Source organism: Medicago truncatula, chromosome 3 (genome assembly GCF_003473485.1).
Source record: "Medicago truncatula cultivar Jemalong A17 chromosome 3, MtrunA17r5.0-ANR, whole genome shotgun sequence".
NCBI classification, from domain to species: Eukaryota; Viridiplantae; Streptophyta; class Magnoliopsida; order Fabales; family Fabaceae; genus Medicago; species Medicago truncatula.
In genome coordinates, this window is record NC_053044.1 from 12247251 (window position 1) to 12266354 (window position 19104).

The following is a 19104-nucleotide window of genomic DNA, read 5'->3' on the forward strand; positions in this document are numbered from 1 at the left end:
TTTATAAATATGAAATATGAATGAAAAGGCTGCACATGACAAAACCATGATTTCTTGGCATATATTCATTCATTTTCTTGTGAATATAATTTTTATGACAATAGGTACAATATACTACTTGAAGAACTAAATGTATGATTTTTGGTAAGAAAAAAAATCTAAATTTTTAAGTTTAGGGGGCATTTTGCACATAAGTGCAAAATTTCATGGGTGATATTTGATCATAACCGTAAACAGTTAACAGAAAAATTTGATGTAGGGGTCAATTGATTAACGTTATGCAATTTCAGGGGGTAATTGAAGTTTTATTAATTTTGAAGGTAATTGACGAAACTTACAATTTCAGAAAGGATATTGACTATTTACTCGTTTAAAATGTAGCGAATAACAAAATATTCCCTCCTTTAAAAAATAAAAAAGAAATTCTTGAAACAAGTGAATTTTGAGGTGGTTGGTATCGTAACAATAAACAAATCAATGAATAAACAAACAAACATGATGGTAATATGGTAGGTGTGGGGATTCGTTGACCAAACTGATCTTCTTGCATATAGCCTGCATCCCAGAGTTGTGAAACACGCTTGCTCAGATCATTTTGTTTTTGTTCAATATCTATTATATCATGGCAGAGGTTGATGTTGGTCAGGCATTTCTTTCCCCTATCATTCAATTGATTTGTGAGAAATTAACTTCAACATATTTCAGAGACTATTTCCATGAAGGGCTGGTGAAAAAACTTGAAATCACACTGAAGTCTATCAATTATTTGCTGGATGACGCAGAGACTAAGCAGTACCAAAATCAACGCGTGGAGAATTGGCTTGATGATGTCAGTAATGAGGTATACGAATTAGAGCAACTATTGGATGTGATTGTTACTGACGCACAACGAAAGGGGAAGATAAGTCGTTTTCTTTCTGCTTTTATTAATCGATTTGAATCTAGAATTAAAGCTTCGCTGGAGAGGCTAGTGTTTCTTGCAGATCTAAAGTATGAACTGGGATTTGAAGTAGCAGCTAATCCCAGGCTAGAGTTTGGTGGAGTCACCCGCCCGTTTCCAACTGTATCTTTGGTTGATGAATCTCTGATACTTGGTAGAGAGCATGAGAAAGAGGAAATAATCGATTTTATACTTTCAGACAGGGATGGTGTCAACCGGGTACCCATAATCAGTATAGTGGGTCTGATGGGGATGGGTAAGACAGCCCTTGCTCAGCTTGTTTACAATGACCATAGGATACAGGAGCAGTTTGAATTTAAAGCTTGGGTCTATGTTCCAGAATCTTTTGGTCGTCTTCATCTCAACAAAGAAATAATTAATATTCAACTCCAACACTTGGTAGCACGGGATAATTATTTACTTGTTCTAGATGATGCCTGGATCAAAGATAGGAATATGTTGGAGTATTTACTACATTTTACTTTTCGAGGTAAGATTATCGTGACGACACATGATAATGAAGTAGCATCAGTCATGAGATCCAACCGGATAATTCATTTAAGGCAATTGGAGGAGAGTGACTCTTGGAGTTTATTTGTGAGACATGCTTTTGAAGGCAGGAATATGTTTGAATATCCAAATCTTGAATCCATCGGTATGAGAATAGTAGAAAAATGTGGGGGTTTGCCTTTAGCTCTGAAAACATTGGGGATTCTCTTGCAAAGAAAATTCTCTGAAATTAAATGGGTTAAGATATTGGAGACTGATTTGTGGCATTTCTCCGAAGGTGACAGCAACAGCATTTTTTCCATTCTGAGAATGAGTTACCTTAGCCTACCTTCCAATCTGAAGCATTGTTTTGCATATTGTTCTATATTTCCCAAGGGTTATGAGTTTGAAAAGGATGGATTAATCAAGCTTTGGATGGCACAAGGTTTGCTAAAGGGAATAGCCAAAAATGAAGAAGAGTTGGGTAATAAATTCTTCAATGATCTAGTGTCAATTTCGTTTTTCCAACAATCAGCAATTGTGCCATTCTGGGCTGGTAAGTACTATTTCATCATGCATGATCTTGTCCATGATTTAGCGACATCAATGTCAGGGGAATTCTGCTTACGAATAGAGGGTGTGAAAGTGCAATATATCCCTCAAAGGACACGTCACATTTGGTGCTGCCTTGATTTGGAAGATGGTGATAGAAAACTAAAGCAGATTCATAACATTAAAGGACTACGGAGTCTGATGGTAGAAGCACAAGGCTATGGTGATAAACGCTTTAAGATATCCACCAATGTGCAGTATAATTTGTATTCAAGACTACAATATTTACGGATGTTATCTTTCAAAGGTTGCAATCTCTCAGAGCTAGCTGATGAGATAAGAAACTTAAAGCTTCTGCGCTATCTAGACCTTTCTTACACCGAGATTACAAGCTTACCTGATTCCATTTGTATGTTGTATAATTTGCATACGCTCTTGCTGAAAGAATGTTTTAAACTACTTGAGCTCCCGCCAAATTTTTGCAAACTCATCAATTTACGTCATCTTAATTTGAAAGGCACGCATATTAAGAAGATGCCAAAGGAGATAAGTGAATTAATCAATCTTGAGATGCTGACTGATTTTGTTGTGGGAGAGCAACATGGATATGATATTAAGCAGTTGGCAGAACTCAACCACCTTAAAGGAAGGCTTCAAATTTCAGGATTGAAAAATGTGGCTCATCCAGCAGATGCTATGGCAGCAAATTTGAAAGATAAGAAACATTTAGAAGAATTAAGTTTGTCGTATGATGAATGGAGAGAAATGGATGGCTTAGTAACTGAAGCACGTGTCTCGGTCTTGGAAGCTCTTCAACCAAATAGACACCTCATGAGACTCACCATCAATGACTACAGAGGTAGTAGCTTTCCAAATTGGCTTGGGGATCATCATCTACCCAATTTAGTATCTCTTGAATTGTTGGGATGTAAACTCTGTTCCCAGTTGCCACCACTTGGGCAGTTGCCTTCTCTCGAGAAGCTTTCCATTTCTGGCTGTCATGGAATAGAGATCATTGGTTCAGAGTTTTGCGGCTATAATCCATCAAATGTTCCATTTAGATCCCTTGAAACTTTGCGGGTTGAGCATATGTCTGAATGGAAGGAATGGTTATGTCTTGAAGGTTTCCCATTGCTTCAAGAGCTTTGTATAACGCATTGTCCCAAGTTGAAGAGTGCTCTGCCTCAGCACGTTCCTTGTTTGCAAAAGTTGGAGATTATTGATTGCCAAGAGTTGGAGGCTTCAATTCCTAATGCTGCTAATATCAGTGATATAGAACTAAAGAGATGTGATGGCATTTTTATAAATGAATTGCCATCAAGCTTGAAAAGGGCCATCCTTTGTGGAACTCATGTCATTGAAATCACCCTAGAGAAAATTCTAGTTAGTAGTCCCTTTCTTGAAGAACTGGAAGTTGAAGACTTCTTTGGTCCAAATCTAGAATGGTCCTCTTTGGATATGTGTAGTTGTAATTCCCTTCGCACTTTAACTATAACAGGTTGGCACTTGTCATACCCCAAATTTGACCCGTTTGAAATCTTTTATCCGTTTCTTTTACCATTTAAAACTCGTTTTTGTGTCGTCTTTAATTATTAAAAAAAAACTGTCATCTTGCATTTAAGTCTCTGCTCGCTTTTTACAACAGTTAAAATCACTTCATCTGTTTTTTTTATAACTTTTAGACGCATTTTATATTTAAAAGTTTTAGTCATAACAGTCAAGTCATTTTAAAAGATCTAATTGTATTTTAAAAGTCGCGTTTTTTTAATCATTTCAGACAAAATTTCGGCAGAGAGGATACTTTGAAGTACCTCATGTCAGATTTCGAAGGGATTTTTTTTTATTTATTAATTAATATTTTATTTTTATTTTATTTGTCATTTTTTATTTTTCTTTTTTTTGTTTATTATTATTTTATTTTATTAATTTTTTTTTTTAAAAAAAAAAACAAAGAAAGGAAAGTCACTCACGTAACTTTCTTTCTTCTTTCCTCTTTTCTTTTCTTTTTTTTCTTATTATTTTTATTTGTTAAGTCTTTATCCCCAAGTCTCCCACAGGGGTATTTTGGTCTTTGATATGTACCAGAGCCAACCCTATTTTGTCACTATAAATACACTGTCCAATCATTGGGAAGAGGGTCCGAAAATTCACTGTAGCTGCGTCAGAGTCAAATTAGTCCAATCAATACAAACCCTAATCCTTTCTCTCTCATACCAAATACAGATCAAACACAAAAAAAAATCACAAAAATTATGAACAATCTCAAGAACACATGAACCTTGACCCTTTCCAAAAATGAATATAATCACCACAAACTCATAAAACCGACTCAAATCATCACATAATCACCATAAACTAACAGAATCAACTCAACTCATCACAAAAACACCAAAACCGAATCGGTTTTCATCTACATAATCAAAACGTGATTCTTCATCACCAACACCAACAATTTCGAGTCAAGCAAAGAAGAAGAGAAGGAAAATGAAGTGAAGTATTCCGGATCTAGAAGAAAACGAAGCTTTCTTTCTCTTTCTACAACATATTTCTCCATTTCAACTAGGGTAACTATCTTCCCTTTCCTCTTTTCTCTTTCATGTACAAAAAATTTTCGAATCTTAAAAGCTAGATCTACTCTTGTTTGTTGTTTCTTTTTGAAAACTAGGTTTAGATTCGGACTCTACACAAAAAAGGATATCTAGATCTGCATTTTTTTTGAAAACAGAGGTGTTTGGATTTTCCGGCGTGGTGGCGCCGCCCTGATGGGCTGGCAGCCGCCGTGCCGGCTTTCAAGTAGCTCGTCGGAGAAGAAGGCTGCACTTGCAGACCTTCTCTCACTAAGTTTGTTTAGAGAGAGGGAGAAAGGAAGAAATGAAGGAAAACCGGTTCAAATTTCTTTTTATAAGCACATGCGAACCGGTCTGGTTCATCTGAACCGGACCGGTTCATCTGGCTCTTCCTTCCTTTCTTTCTAAACCCTTAGATCTTTCCTCCTCTTTTAATCTAACGGTCCTGTGTGTGTAATCCATGGTAATACTTGTACATCTTCGGATCTAGACTGTTTAGATCTCGTATCTGACGGTCAGTGATGATTCTGCTAAGATCACGCGCATGTTCTTTTCTGTGTTCAGTTTTGTTTAACCCTTGGATCTTGGATCCAGTGGCTGTGATGAGATATTGGGATTTAGATCTGGACCTCTGGATTCATCCAACGGTCCAGATTGTATCCTGCTGAGCCAATTTCTTTTTTAATTGTTCTTTATTTTTAAATACTGTTTTTACACTTTTTTTTGACATTTTTGTGTTTAGAAAAATTCCAAAATATTGTTCTCATCATTTTAATTTTCTCTAATTTTAAAAATTCATCCTATTTGTTTACTTTTAAAATTTTTTGTTTATTTCTTATATGATGATTTTAATTGTTGCTTGTCTTAATTCCTTGCTTATTATTTCTTATATCTCATGCATCATAATATTTGTTATGCTTACTAACAATTTAATTTTTGTCTTGAATCATAGCATTCACATTTAATTTTCTTATCATTTTATTTTGTCATTGACGTAGTGTGTATAAATAGGGAATTGATGTAATTTTATTTCTTGCATTTTATTTTGGCATAAAGGCCTTAGGGTTGTATTTAGGAATTGATGTAATAATGTAGGTAACACAAGCACCGACAATTGCACCGACACTACCACAATTTATTTACCGCTTTCCGCTCGTTTTTACGACGTTACGTTAGTTTAGAAAAAATCATTTTTCTCAAAAAAATCAAATATGCAAAACTTCAAAATCATTTTCTTAATAACATTTTTAATTAAACTCTCAATCAATTTTAATTCAACTTCAATCATTTTCAAAATTTAAAATCAATCAACCTCACTCATTTCTTTTATCTCATGCCTTGAGGTCTCTTTCTCTTCTTAAAACCATTTTCAAAAATCTTAAAATCAACCTAACCCACCAAAGAATATTTTTTAGTGGAACTACGTCGGTTTTGATCCCTTTCCCAAAAAGGGTACGTAGGCAGAGGACTTGTCCTTCCAAATCAAATAAAAATAACCAAAAACATACTCCTTCTCCCTCCATTCTTTCACTTAGATTTTTAGGTAATAATTTTTCAAGTAAGCCAAATGAATTTAGCACAAGATAATCTAGGTAAGCGGTTCCTTCGGAGTACCGAAGTCGTTTAGGGTGCTTAACACCTTCCCTATTCGAAACCAACCCCCGAATCCAAAGTCTCGATAAGGGTTTTTACTCATTTTTTCCCTTCCCACGAATAAAAATTGAGAGTTCAAAGATTGACGATTCAAATCAATCAATGGTTTGATATCCGAAAATCGGGGAGCACAGCACTCTTCTTCCTTGCCTTTTGCACTACATTTGTTCACCAATCTTAATTCTCTCGTGTTGTACAATTGTCCGTGGCTGGAATCGTTTTTTTAGAGGCAGTTGCCTTCCAACCTAAGCAGCCTCCGAATAGAAAGATGCCGTAATTTGATGGCTACAATAGAGGAGTGGGGTTTGTTCAAACTCAAATCTCTGAAACAATTCAGTCTTAGTGATGATTTTGAAATCTTTGAGTCCTTTCCAGAAGAGAGTATGCTGCCATCAACTATTAACTCTCTTGAGTTGACAAATTGTTCAAACCTAAGAAAAATAAACTACAAGGGTCTTCTCCACCTCACTTCACTTGAATCTCTATATATTGAAGATTGCCCTTGTCTTGAGAGCTTGCCAGAGGAGGGTCTACCCAGTTCCCTTTCTACTTTGTCCATTCATGATTGTCCATTAATTAAGCAGTTGTACCAAAAGGAGCAAGGCAAGCGTTGGCATACAATTTCTCATATCCCTTCTGTCACAATTTCCTGATTGACGGCTGAGATGAGATGTTATTTTTTCCAGGTGCACGATATTCACCAATCTGTTTATAGTTGTCGAACATTAGTAAATTTTCTTTTAAATAGTGAAATTAATGCACAACGTACTGTGTTTTATGTTGATCAAGTCATGGTGTTTGTGATATATGTTTCTATGGTGTTTAAAACCATCTCATGGGATTCTTCGTTTTCAATTTTTATTTATTCTACCTATTGATATAAAAGTCTTTTAATTGCTGAGGTCCTTTAGGCTTTGTTTGGGAGTTGAATTTTGGAGGGGAGGGGAAGGGAAGGAAAAGCTTATGGAGTGGTAACCCTTGTTTGCAAGTTTTAAAAAAACAAGGGAAAGGTTTTGGGGGGTTTTGAAGGGTTTAATTTGTCCAATTTTAAAGTTCCCCCAAATTGGAGGGTTTTGGGGGGTTAAACATACAAATTGACAATTTTGCCCTCTTAATAATTCAAAATTTCAATTTTAGACCTTACTAAAATTATTACAATCTTTTTTAGAAACAACTTATTCCAAACAACTTATTTATACAAAACAGCTTAATAGGACCTCATTTTCAAAAACAGCTTATTCAAAACAACTTATTTATGCAAAACATCTTAATACGATCTCTTTTTCAAAAACGGCTTATTCAAAACTGCTTATTTATATAAAACAGCTTATTACGACCTCATTTTCAAAAACCGCTTATTCGAAACAACTTATTTATACAAAACAGCTTATTACGATCTCTTTTCCAAAAACAGCTTATTTACGCAAAACAGCTTAATACGATCTCTTTTTCAAAAACAGCTTATTCAAAACAGCTTATTTATACAAAACAGCTTATTACGACCTCTTTTTCAAAAACAACATATTCAAAACAACTTATTTATGCAAAACAGCTTAATACGATCTCTTTTTCAAAAACAGCTTATTCAAAACAACTTATTTATACAAAACAGCTTATTACGACCTCATTTACAAAAACAGCTTATTCAAAACAACTTATTTATGCAAAACACCTTAATAGACCTCATTTTCAAATACAGCTTATTCAAAACAGCTTATTTATGCAAAACAGCTTAATACGATCTCTTTTTCAAAAACAGCTTATTTATACAAAACAGCTTATTACGACCTCATTTACAAAAACAGCTTATTCAAAACAGCTTATTTATGCAAAACAGCTTATTACAACCTCATTTTCAAAAATCGCTTACTCAAAACAACTTATTTATACAAAACAGCTTATTACGACCTCTTTTTCAAAAACAGCTTATTCAAAACAACTTATTTATGCAAAACAGCTTAATACGACCTCATTTTCAAAAACGGCTTATTCAAAACAACTTATTTATGCAAAACAGCTTAATACGATCTCTTTTTCAAAAACAGCTTATTTATACAAAACAGCTTATTACGACCTCAATTTCAAAAATCGCTTATTTAAAACAACTTATTTATACAAAACTGCTTAATATGACTTCATTTAAAAAAATAGCTTATTCAAAACAACTTATCTATGCAAAACAGCTTAATACGATTTTTTTTCTTTCAAAAACAGCTTATTTATATAAAACAGCTTATTACGACCTCATTTTCAAACTCCGCTTATTCAAAACAACTTATTTATACAAAACTGCTTATTATGACCTCATTTTCAAAAACTGCTTAGTCAAAAATCGCTTAATACAATCTATTTTTCAAAAACAACTTATTCTAAACAGCTTATTTATCCAAAACAGCTTATTATCACCTATTTTCAAAAAACAGCTTATTCAAAACAACTTATTAATGCAAAACAACTTATTACGACCCCTTTTTAAAAAAACAGCTTATTCAAAATAACTTATTTTTACAAAAAAAGTTTTGGATAAATAAGTTGTTTTGAATAAGTTGTTTTTGAAAAAGAGATCATAATATGTTGTTTTGCATAAATAAGTTTTTTTGAATAAGTTGTTTTTAAAAAAGAGATCGTAATAAGCGGTTTTGCATAAATAAGCTGTTTTGAATAAGTTATTTTTTGAAAAGAGGACATAATAAGTTGTTTTGCATAAATGAATTGTTTTGAATAAGAGGATTTTGAAGATTTTGAAATGAGGTCGTTATAAACAGTTTTGTATAAATAAGTTGTTTTGAATAAGCGATTTTTGAAAATGAGGTCGTAATAAGCTGTTTTGTATAAATAAGTTGTTTTGAATAAGCGGTTTTTGAAAATGATGTCGTATTAAGCTATTTTGTATAAATAAGCTGTTTTGAATAAGCTGTTTTTGAAAAAGAGATCGTATTAAGCTGTTTTGTATAAATAAGCTGTTTTTGAAAAAGAGGTCGTAATAAGCTGTTTTGTATAAATAAGTTGTTTTGATTATGCGGTTTTTGAAAATGAGGTCGTAATAAGCTGTTTTATATAAATAAGCTGTTTTGAATAAGCTGTTTTAGTAAAAGAGATTGTATTAAGCTGTTTTGCATAATAAGTTGTTTTGAATAAGCTTTTTTTGAAAATGAGGTCATATTAAGCTGTTTTGTATAAATAAGTTGTTTTGAATAAGCGATTTTAAAAAATGAGGTCATAATAAGCTGTTTTGTATAAATAAGCTGTTTTGAATAAGCTGTTTTTGAAAATGATGTCGTAATAAGCTGTTTTTTTATAAATAAGTTGTTTTGAATAAGCGGTTTTTGAAAATGAGGTCGTAATAAGCTATTTTGTATAAATAAGCTGTTTTGAATAAGCTGTTTTTGAAAAAGAGATCGTATTAAGCTGTTTTGCAGAAATAAGCTGTTTTGAATAAGTTGTTTTGTATAAATAAGCTGTTTTGAACAAGTTGTTTTTTGAAAAGAGGTCGTAATAAGCTGTTTTTTATAGATAAACTATTTTCGATAAGTTGTTTTTGAAAAAGAGATTGTATTAAGCTGTTTTTCTGAAAAGAGGTCATAATAAGTTGTTTTGTATAAATAAGCTATTTTGAATAAGTTGTATTTTAAAAAAAGATCGTAATAATTTGTTTTTCATAAGATAAGCTATTTTTTAAAAAGAGGTCGTAATAAGTTGTTTTGTATAAGTGATTGTAATAATTTTTTATTTTTTTTTATAAATAAGTTGTTTTTTAAAATAGATCTTAATAATTTGTTTTTCATGCGATAAGTTGTTTTGAATAAATTAGAAGTTAAATTACAAAGTATAAGAATGTATTGATTTTAAGAGGAAAAAGGGTAAAATAGTAAAATTATAACATAAGCCCTTCATCTCCTTTCCTTGTTGGCTTTTTAACTCCCAAACAAGGGGAAGGTTTTCCCTCCTTTCTCCCTTCCCTCCCTTTCCTTCCCTTCCCCTCCTTAGCCTTTCCTTTCCTTCCCCTCAAAACTCGCAAACAAAGCCTTAATTGCTTATATGAACCTTCAAGAAGAGACACAATTCATAGAAGTATATCTGAATGTCGCTGTCTTTTGAAAATAGTGACGTTTTTGCGGAAATGAGAGCTTTGTGTTTAAAGGTAGGAAAGTAAATAGGCAAGCAACATAAATTTATTAAAGCAACCAGAGAATAGTAACAATGTCTGATTACAGCCAACAGAACACTGTTTTTCAAGTTCAAACTTTGTTAGAGTAATGTAGAAAGCTTAGCTTCTTAGTGATTAAGGCTTTGTTTGCAAGTTTTGAGGGGAAGGAAAGGAAAGGTTAAGGAGGGGAAGGGAAGGAAAGGGAGGGAAGGGAGAAAGGAGGGAAAACCTTCCCCTTGTTTGGGGGTTAAAAAGCCAATAAGGAAAGGAAATTGAGGGCTTATGTTATAATTTTACTATTTTACCCTTTTTCCTCTTAAAATCAATACATTGTTATACTTCGTAATTTAACTTCTAATTTATTCAAAACAATTTATCTCATGAAAAACAAATTATCACGATCTATTTTTAAAAAACAACTTATTTATAAAAAAAAAAAAAAAAACTTATTACAAACACTTTTTAAAAACAACTTATTTATACAAAAAAAACTTATTACGACCTCTTTTTAAAAAACAGCTTATCTTATGAAAAACGAATATTTACGATATTTTTTAAAAAAACAACTTATTCAAAACAACTTATTATGACCTCTTTTAAAATAAAACATCTTAATACGATCTCTTATTCAAAAACAACTTATCTAAAACAACTTATGTATACAAAACAGCTTATTACGACCTCTTTTCAAAAAACAACTTGTTCAAAACAGCTTATTTATACAAAACAACTTATTACAATCTCATTTTCAAAAACAACTTATTCAAAACAGCTTATTTATGCAAAACAGCTTAATACGATCTCTTTTTCAAAAACAGCTTATTCAAAACAGCTTATTTAAACAAAACAGCATATTACGACCTCATTTTCAAAAACTGCTTATTCAAAACAACTTAATTATACAAAACAGGCTTAATATGACCTCATTTTGAAAAAAAACAGCTTATTTAAAACAGCTTATTACGACCTCATTTTCAAAACAACTTATTTATACAAAACAGCTTATTACGACCTCTTTTTCAAAAAACAGCTTATTCAAAACAGCTTATTTATGCGAAACAGCTTAATACGATCTCTTTTTCGAAAACAACTTATTCAAAATAGCTTATTTATACAAAACAGCTTATTCCGACTTTTTTTTTCAAGAACCGCTTATTCAAAACAACTTATTTATACAAAACAGCTTATTAAGACCTCATTTTCAAAAACAGCTTATTTATATAAAACAGCTTCATACGACCTCATTTTTAAAAACCTCTTATTCAAAACAACTTATTTAATCACAACAGCTTATTACGACATCATTTTCAAAAATCGCTTATTCACAACAACTTATTTATATAAAACTGCTTATTATGACCTCATTTTCAAAAACCTCTTATTCAAAACAACTTATTTATCCAAAGGGAGATCGTAATAAGTTGTGTTGTATAAATAAGTTGTTTTGAATAAGCGATTTTTTGAAAAGGAGTTCGTAATAAGCTGTGTTGTATAAATAAGTTGTTTTGAATAAGCGGTTTTTGAAAACAAGGTCATAATAAGTTGTTTTTTTTATAAATAAGTTGTTTTGAATAAGCTGTTTTTGAAAAAGAGATCGTATTATGCAGTTTTGCTTAAATAAGTTGTTTTTAAAAATGAGGTTGTAATAAGTTGTTTTTTATAAATAAGGTGTTTTGAATAAGCGGTTTTTGAAAATGAGGTCGTAACAAGCTGTTTTGAAAAAGAGATCATATTAAGATGTTTTGCATAAATAAGTTGTTTTGAATAAGCGATTTTTGAAAATGAGGTCGTAATAAGCTGTTTTGTATAAATAAGTTGTTTTGAATAAGTGGTTTTTAAAAAATGAGGTCGTAATAAGCTGTTTTGTATAAATAAGTTGTTTTAAATATGCGGCTTTTAAAAAATGAGGTCGTAATAAGCTGTTTTGTATAAATAAGCTGTTTTGAATGAGCTGTTTTTGAAAAAGATATCGTATTAAGCTGTTTTGCATAAATAAGCTGTTTTTGAAAATGAGGTCGTAATAAGTTGTTTTGTATAAATAAGTTGTTTTTAATAAGAGGTTTTTGAAAATGAGGTCGTAATAAGCTGTTTTTAATAAGCTGTTTTTGAAAAAGATATCGTATTAAGCTGTTTTGCATAAATAAGTTGTTTTGAATAAGCTGTTTTTGAAAATGAGGTCGTAATAAGCTGTTTTGTATAAATAAGCTGTTTTGAATAAGCTGTTTTTGAAAAAGAGATCATATTAAGCTGTTTTGCATACATAAGTTGTTTTGAATAAGCTGTTTTTGAAAATGAGGTCGTAATAAGCTGTTTTGTATAAATAAGCTGTTTTGAATAAGCTGTTTTTGAAAAAGAGATCATATTAAGCTGTTTTGCATACATAAGTTGTTTTGAATAAGCTGTTTTTGAAAATGAGGTCGTAATAAGCTGTTTTGTATAAATAAGCTGTTTTGAATAAGCTGTTTTTGAAAAAGAGATCATATTAAGCTGTTTTGCATACATAAGCTGTTTTGAATAAGCTGTTTTTGAAAATGAGGTCGTAATAAGCTGTTTTGTATAAATAAGTTGTTTTGAATAAGCTGTTTTTGAAAAAGAGATCATATTAAGCTGTTTTGCATACATAATTTGTTTTGAATAAGCTGTTTTTGAAAAAGAGATCGTATTAAGCTGTTTTGCATACATAAGTTGTTTTGAATAAGCTGTTTTTGAAAATGAGGTCGTAATAAGCTGTTTTGTATAGATAAGTTGTTTTGAATAAGCGGTTTTTGAAAATGAGGTCGTAATAAGCTGTTTATTATAAATAAGTTGTTTTGAATAAGCAGTTTTTGAAAATGAGGTCGTAATAAGCAGTTTTGTATAAATAAGTTGTTTTGAATAAACGGTTTTTGAAAATGAGGTCGTAAAAAGATGTTTTGTATAGATAAGTTGTTTTGAATAAATTGTTCTTAAAAAAGATTGTAATAATTTTAGTAATGTTTGAAATTGGAATTTTGAATTATTAAGAGGGCAAAATTGTCAATTTGTATGGTTAATCCCCCAAAACCCCCCAATTTGGGGGAACTTTAAAATTGGACAAATGAAGCCCTTCAAAACCCCCCAAAACCTTTCCCTTGTTTTTTTAAAACTCGCAAATAAGGGTTTACACTCCATAAGCCTTTCCTTTCCTTCCCCTCCCCTCTAAAATCCAACTCGCAAACAAAGCCTAACCAACTGTTGAGTCAGTTACAACTATGTTGAGTTAGTTAGAACTAAAGAATTCTATATATACATAGTTGAATCCTGTAACAATCAATGAAATGAATACAGAAAAGTTATACATTTAGAATTTCAATATGGTATCAGCTGCTACATCTCATATGCATGTGTAAACAAAATAGTCTGCTACAATTAGATAATTTTCTTTGAACAGAAAACAGTATTGACAATATATTCAATATTAACTAGCATACCATCTACTTATGACTCTGAGAGAAGGTTAAATATTTATTTTCATATTTCAACAAAGGTGAAAGCTAAAAATGATTGGTCAGAAATGAATGAATATTAACATCAACAATAATACTAGATGGATATGTTGTTTTTTGTAACAGTTCGTAAATCTAGAGAATAAAAACATAAAATCTATACAGAAAAAAAATTAAAACTAAGAAAAGAAAGAAATATGAAAGTAAAAAAACCCCATCCATCTTCCTGTCTTGTTGATTACTCCATTTCACTTCATAAATCTTGAAATCTATGGCCTAATAATAAAACAACTCAAGATATATGCATTGATCATATCTCTCTCGAGCCACTTTACGAAATCCCTCTGACTTATGCGTACTGCTCTCTGCAGATTGATAAATGCTGGTCCTGCTGGTGAGATTCTCCCAGCCGTTTCATCATCAGTAGAGATGAGAGAATGCAGCTGAAGAACAGAAGTAATTACAGCAGCATCTTCTGTCTTCACAAACGAGTTTTCGAAATTGACATCTTTGAGTTTGCTAACTTTGGATTAATCTGCAAAGGAAAATGCAAGTTCCCTGCTTCAGTTGTCAAATGATAGCTTATTTGGTGCAATACATCTTTCTTTTCATGAATTCCTGTAATTTTCAGATTTATTGTTTCATATGAGAAAAATGGAGATCAATAATGTGAACCACCTTTTCACCTTTCTTGCCTATTCACGAGTATTTGGATTTAATTGTGTAATTTATATACCCCTGGACTTCTATTTCTTATGCTTGTTTATTTCTTTCACAAGTTTTTTTTTATATGTTAATGATTACAACATATTTAATATGTAATTTTATGTTAGAAGTTGAATGATGACATTTATGGAGAGAATGAGGTGGTCACTAGGCATAAATACTGGTTGTTTTGCAATGGTGTCATCAAGTTGAAATATACATGTAGTTGACAATGGTGGTGGTTGACATCTCTAATTGTCAAAATATCATAACTCTAATTTCATCAATAATGGCAATTTTAATTGGTACAAATAAGATGTCCTAACTAAGGTGAGGCCTATGTTACCTCTCGATAAATTGTAAGTAGGATTCGATTCTAGAACAAAAGTGATGGAGATCACACGTTGAATGAATGAGTTGAATAAGTTTGATGTTCTTGTGATGAAAATAGCAATTGATTGAAAGAATAAAGATGAAGAAAATAGGTTTATTGTTTAGTCGTAAGTTTCAATAAAATAATTTGTATTTGTGATCACTATTTTAATTTTTCTGATGGACTATGCAATGTAATATCATCCACGTAAGAGTATTTCATATTAATGATGACATAATACGTTATTATGGATCCAAACATTAATGATGATTCCATTCTTTATTTAAGTTATTTCTACAATTTTTATTATATCCATTTGTCACGTCAAGTTCCTAAAACCCACTTAGATTTCCTCATTGTAGATGCTTACTTTAAACCAATATTGATAATCACTTAATTTTAATTCGTGATTGATGCATAAAGAATCTCATTCCAAGTATCTGGGACTCCTGCTATACACCAATGAGTACAATCCATTCCGTGGGCATTATTGTGAATACTAGGATGTCCATCTTTTCTCAATTCTGATAAAGCTGTAATGTTGAGAAGCTGAACAGGTTTTGTTATTTTTTGCAACACATTTTGCAATACATATGATGCTGGTGGCAATCCAAGTGAGGATGATGATCCATTTATTGGTGTTATCTCTTTTCCACAGCCTGTCACTCCTGGCTCATGCCATTCTGATCCACTATTTTTATATGCACAAATAAAAATAATTAGAGACATTAACATATAATAAACAATATATCATGCTAAACACATCAAAATAGTTATTTCACTTTCAACATAAAAATTATTTTTTAATTTTAATATGATTTTTGAGAATAGCCTACACATAAACAAAACTAAAACATAAAAAATGATTTTATAGACCTTAAAATAATTTTAATTGAAAGTGAGATGACTTGTAAAACTCACTTGTAGTGTACAGGAGAAATTCCTTGGAAAAGAACTTTGGTTTTGCTTGTATCAACTTCTGCATTAACCCAATTAGCCCAAGTTGTCAAACCAGTTCTAAAAGCTTCCATATGGTCCATCTCTTTCACTATTTTGTTACCTATTTGAATATAATCCCATCTGCAATAAAAATAAAAATGGTCACATTACATGTTAGCTATAGTGAGAATCACCTTTTTAATATATCACCAAATTCATCATGGAAATAATAGGGTTAAACAAAAATTGGTCAATGGAATTAACAAAAATTTAAATTAATCTTTAAAATCGAAAGAAAAAAAATTAAATAAATCTCACCAAGAATATCTAAAAAGCTTCTACGATACACTCACAAATTGATGTGTACATATTGCTTTTTTAAATCTATTAATTTGCCTTGGTAAACAAAATGAAAAAAAATAGCTTATCCTATATTTAACATTAATCTCTAAATTAATATCAATTTTTATCAAGCCCTAAGATATATATACTAATTACAAAAATGAGCTTTATAGAATATTTCATACGTACGGTTGAAAGGGTCCTGTACGGTACCACCAAAGCCAAGTGTTGAAAACCAAAACATCCATTTGTTTCCATAAGTTTCCACTTTTAAGGGAATCAAGTTTCAATACTCTACCAATCTTTTCCACTTCAATGTCAACCAAATATGTAGTATGGTGGACAATAATTGAAACTCCATAGTCCTGGAAAAGTATTGAAATTTTAATAAACAAAAATACATTTTAATCTATTTATTTATTTATTTATTATTGCAATAATTGAAACTCCATAGTCACTGACCAGGTATGTGAAGTTGATGATGGGATCAGAACCCTGTTTTATTACTCTAGCTTGTGGTACAGCAGAATGAAGCAAACATACAAGTGATTGCCTTTGGTTTCGACTTATTGAATCTCCAATAAACATGATTTGTTTCCCCTTAAATTTTGTCAAGAAACTTTTTCCGTCAAATCTGCAAAGAGCCAAGACAATTATTTTTTTTATAACATAAAATGTCATATCTTTATCTTTGAGGAACTAAGTTACTTTAGTTTACATAAGTTTGACTACTTTTAAAGTTGGTTTAACTTATGAAAAATAAAAAATTAAATTGACTGGTTTTAATGATCAAATTAACCCTTTAAAGTAAGTTCAAAAGACTAAGGGTCTGTTTGGTAAAGTCATCAAACGAGCTTATAGCTTATAAGCTCGTTTGATCAAAAAGAGGTATTTAACCTAAATAAAAAAAAACTTGAGAATGTAGAGAAAATTGAAAGTTAAGAGACCGAGAGTATATATATTGCATCTCTCAATACATCAAAAAGTTGTATAAAAAATAAGACTATACAATTTAACATATAGTTAGTATTATTTTTGTTTTGGTAAAATCCATCGATTTTCATTGTGATTTTACGATTTCTTATATCGATTCTACAAAAGTAGTTGAGTAAAATCTTTTGATTTTGATTGCGATTTTACGAGTTTTGATTTTTCTCTTCCCTTCCGACCTGAAGCAAAATTGTGATTTTGACAACCTTGCCTATAAGCACACATTAAGCTGTAACTATAGTACACCATCAATTTATACACACACATGATCACAATCAATGACATAGCCAAATCAATAACAAACACTAGAAAATAAAACACATGAAAAAATCAAGAGAGAAATTATAAAAACATAAAGTTTAATTAAATTGTTACCTTGGTAAGTTACAATTGCTTGGTTGCCATCTATATTTGAGGTATTGCTTATCAAGACGACCATACTTCAAGCAATTTAACTCCTCACGAACATGAGGGCATGTTGAAGAATCATAAAGAGGATATGATTCATCATACACCCAACTCCCTTCATATAAATTGCAACTTTCTCCATTAGTTTCTTCCAAAGAGAGACAAATTACCATAGAAATGGCAATTGCAATCCAACCATATACCCTCATTTCAACATCCATCTTACTCTCTCTTTCTTCTTTGAATTTTTTGTGGGAATGTTGGTATGTTTGGAGAGATATATATTTTTGTCATAGATGATCAGAATTGGTATAATATAAATTGGATTTGTCCCTTTATTGCACATTAATAGGGTTTGCTTGTTTGTGATTTTTTCAAACAAAAAAATAACTTTTATTATTTGACTGGTGCTAGTCACACCAAAAAAAAAACAAGTTACACCCAAATTTATTTAAAATTTTACAATAATACCAAAATTGCCCTCTTCATGTAAATTTTTAAAAACCCATCTTTTATGATAATTTTGAACCCTTACCCCCTTTCATCCACAAATCACCATAGATGTGCAACCAATATTAGAATCAACATCTTTGTTATTGATCTGTACTATATTCATAAAGGTTAGTGAATTTTATGAATTTTATTTTCGATGAGTTTCTATTTGTTTATTGTTTGTTTTGGTATGAGATATGTTCAATTTAGGTTAGTGTAAATTCAGTTTACTTACGTTCAATCTAGGTTAATGTAAATTCAGTTTACTTACGTTCAATCTAGGTTAATGTAAATTAAGTTTACTTATGTTCAATTTAGGTTAATGTAAATTTAGTTTACTTATGTTCAATGTAAATTAAGTTTACTCAATTTAGATTAATGTAAATTTAGTTTACTTATGTTCAATCTAGGTTAATGTAAATTTAGTTTACTTACGTTCAATCTAGGTTAGTGTAAATTCAGTTTACTTATGTGTATGTATATAAGAGGTTAGTGTAAATTCAGTTTACTTACGTTCAATCTAGTTAATGTAAATTAAGTTTATTTATGTTAAATCTAGGTTAATGTAAATTCAGTTTACTTATGTTCAATATAGGTTAATGTAAATTAAGTTTACTTATGTTCAATAGGTTAATGTAAATTAATTTTACTTACGTTCAATCTAGGTTAGTGTAAATTCAGTTTACTTACGTGTATGTATATAAGAGGTTAGTGTAAATTCAGTTTACTTACGTTCAATCTAGGTTAATGTAAATTAAGTTTACTTATGTTCAATCTAGGTTAATGTAAATTCAGTTTACTTACGTTCAATCTAGGTTAATGTAAATTAAGTTTGTAAATTCAGTTTACTTACGTTCAATCTAGGTTAATGTAAATTAAGTTTACTTATGTTCAATTTAGGGATATATTAGTCATTCTGAAGTGTAACTTGTTTTTTTTGGGGTGTGACTAGCACCAGTCTAATTTTTTTTTCCGATGATTGGGCCTCAATTTTGGCCTAATTTAATATGGATTTGAGTTCTAAATATCGTCAATACTCTATT

The 19104-nt window shown here is 30.9% G+C and overlaps 1 protein-coding gene across 1 annotated transcript; it reads left to right on the forward strand.

Annotated features, from left to right (window-relative positions):
* Positions 1-489: 489 nt before the first annotated feature.
* Positions 490-14566, forward strand: LOC25488797 (putative disease resistance RPP13-like protein 1). The gene is made up of 3 exons (XM_039832360.1): positions 490-3487; positions 6339-6887; positions 14184-14566. The coding sequence occupies exons 1-2, from the start codon at positions 623-625 to the stop codon at positions 6426-6428; spliced, it is 2955 nt and encodes a 984-aa protein (XP_039688294.1). The 5' UTR covers positions 490-622; the 3' UTR covers positions 6429-6887; positions 14184-14566.
* The last annotated feature ends 4538 nt before the right edge of the window (positions 14567-19104 follow it).

What these genes read in the sequence shown, in the direction of transcription:
- LOC25488797 (XM_039832360.1), top strand. Translation starts at nt 623, where the DNA reads ATGGCAGAGGTTGATGTTGGTCAGGCATTTCTTTCCCCTATCATTCAA. An exon ending in TAACTATAACAGGTTGGCAC is followed by an intron (nt 3,488 to 6,338) that starts TTGTCATACCCC and finishes GGAGCACAGCAC; the next exon opens with TCTTCTTCCTTGCCTTTTGC.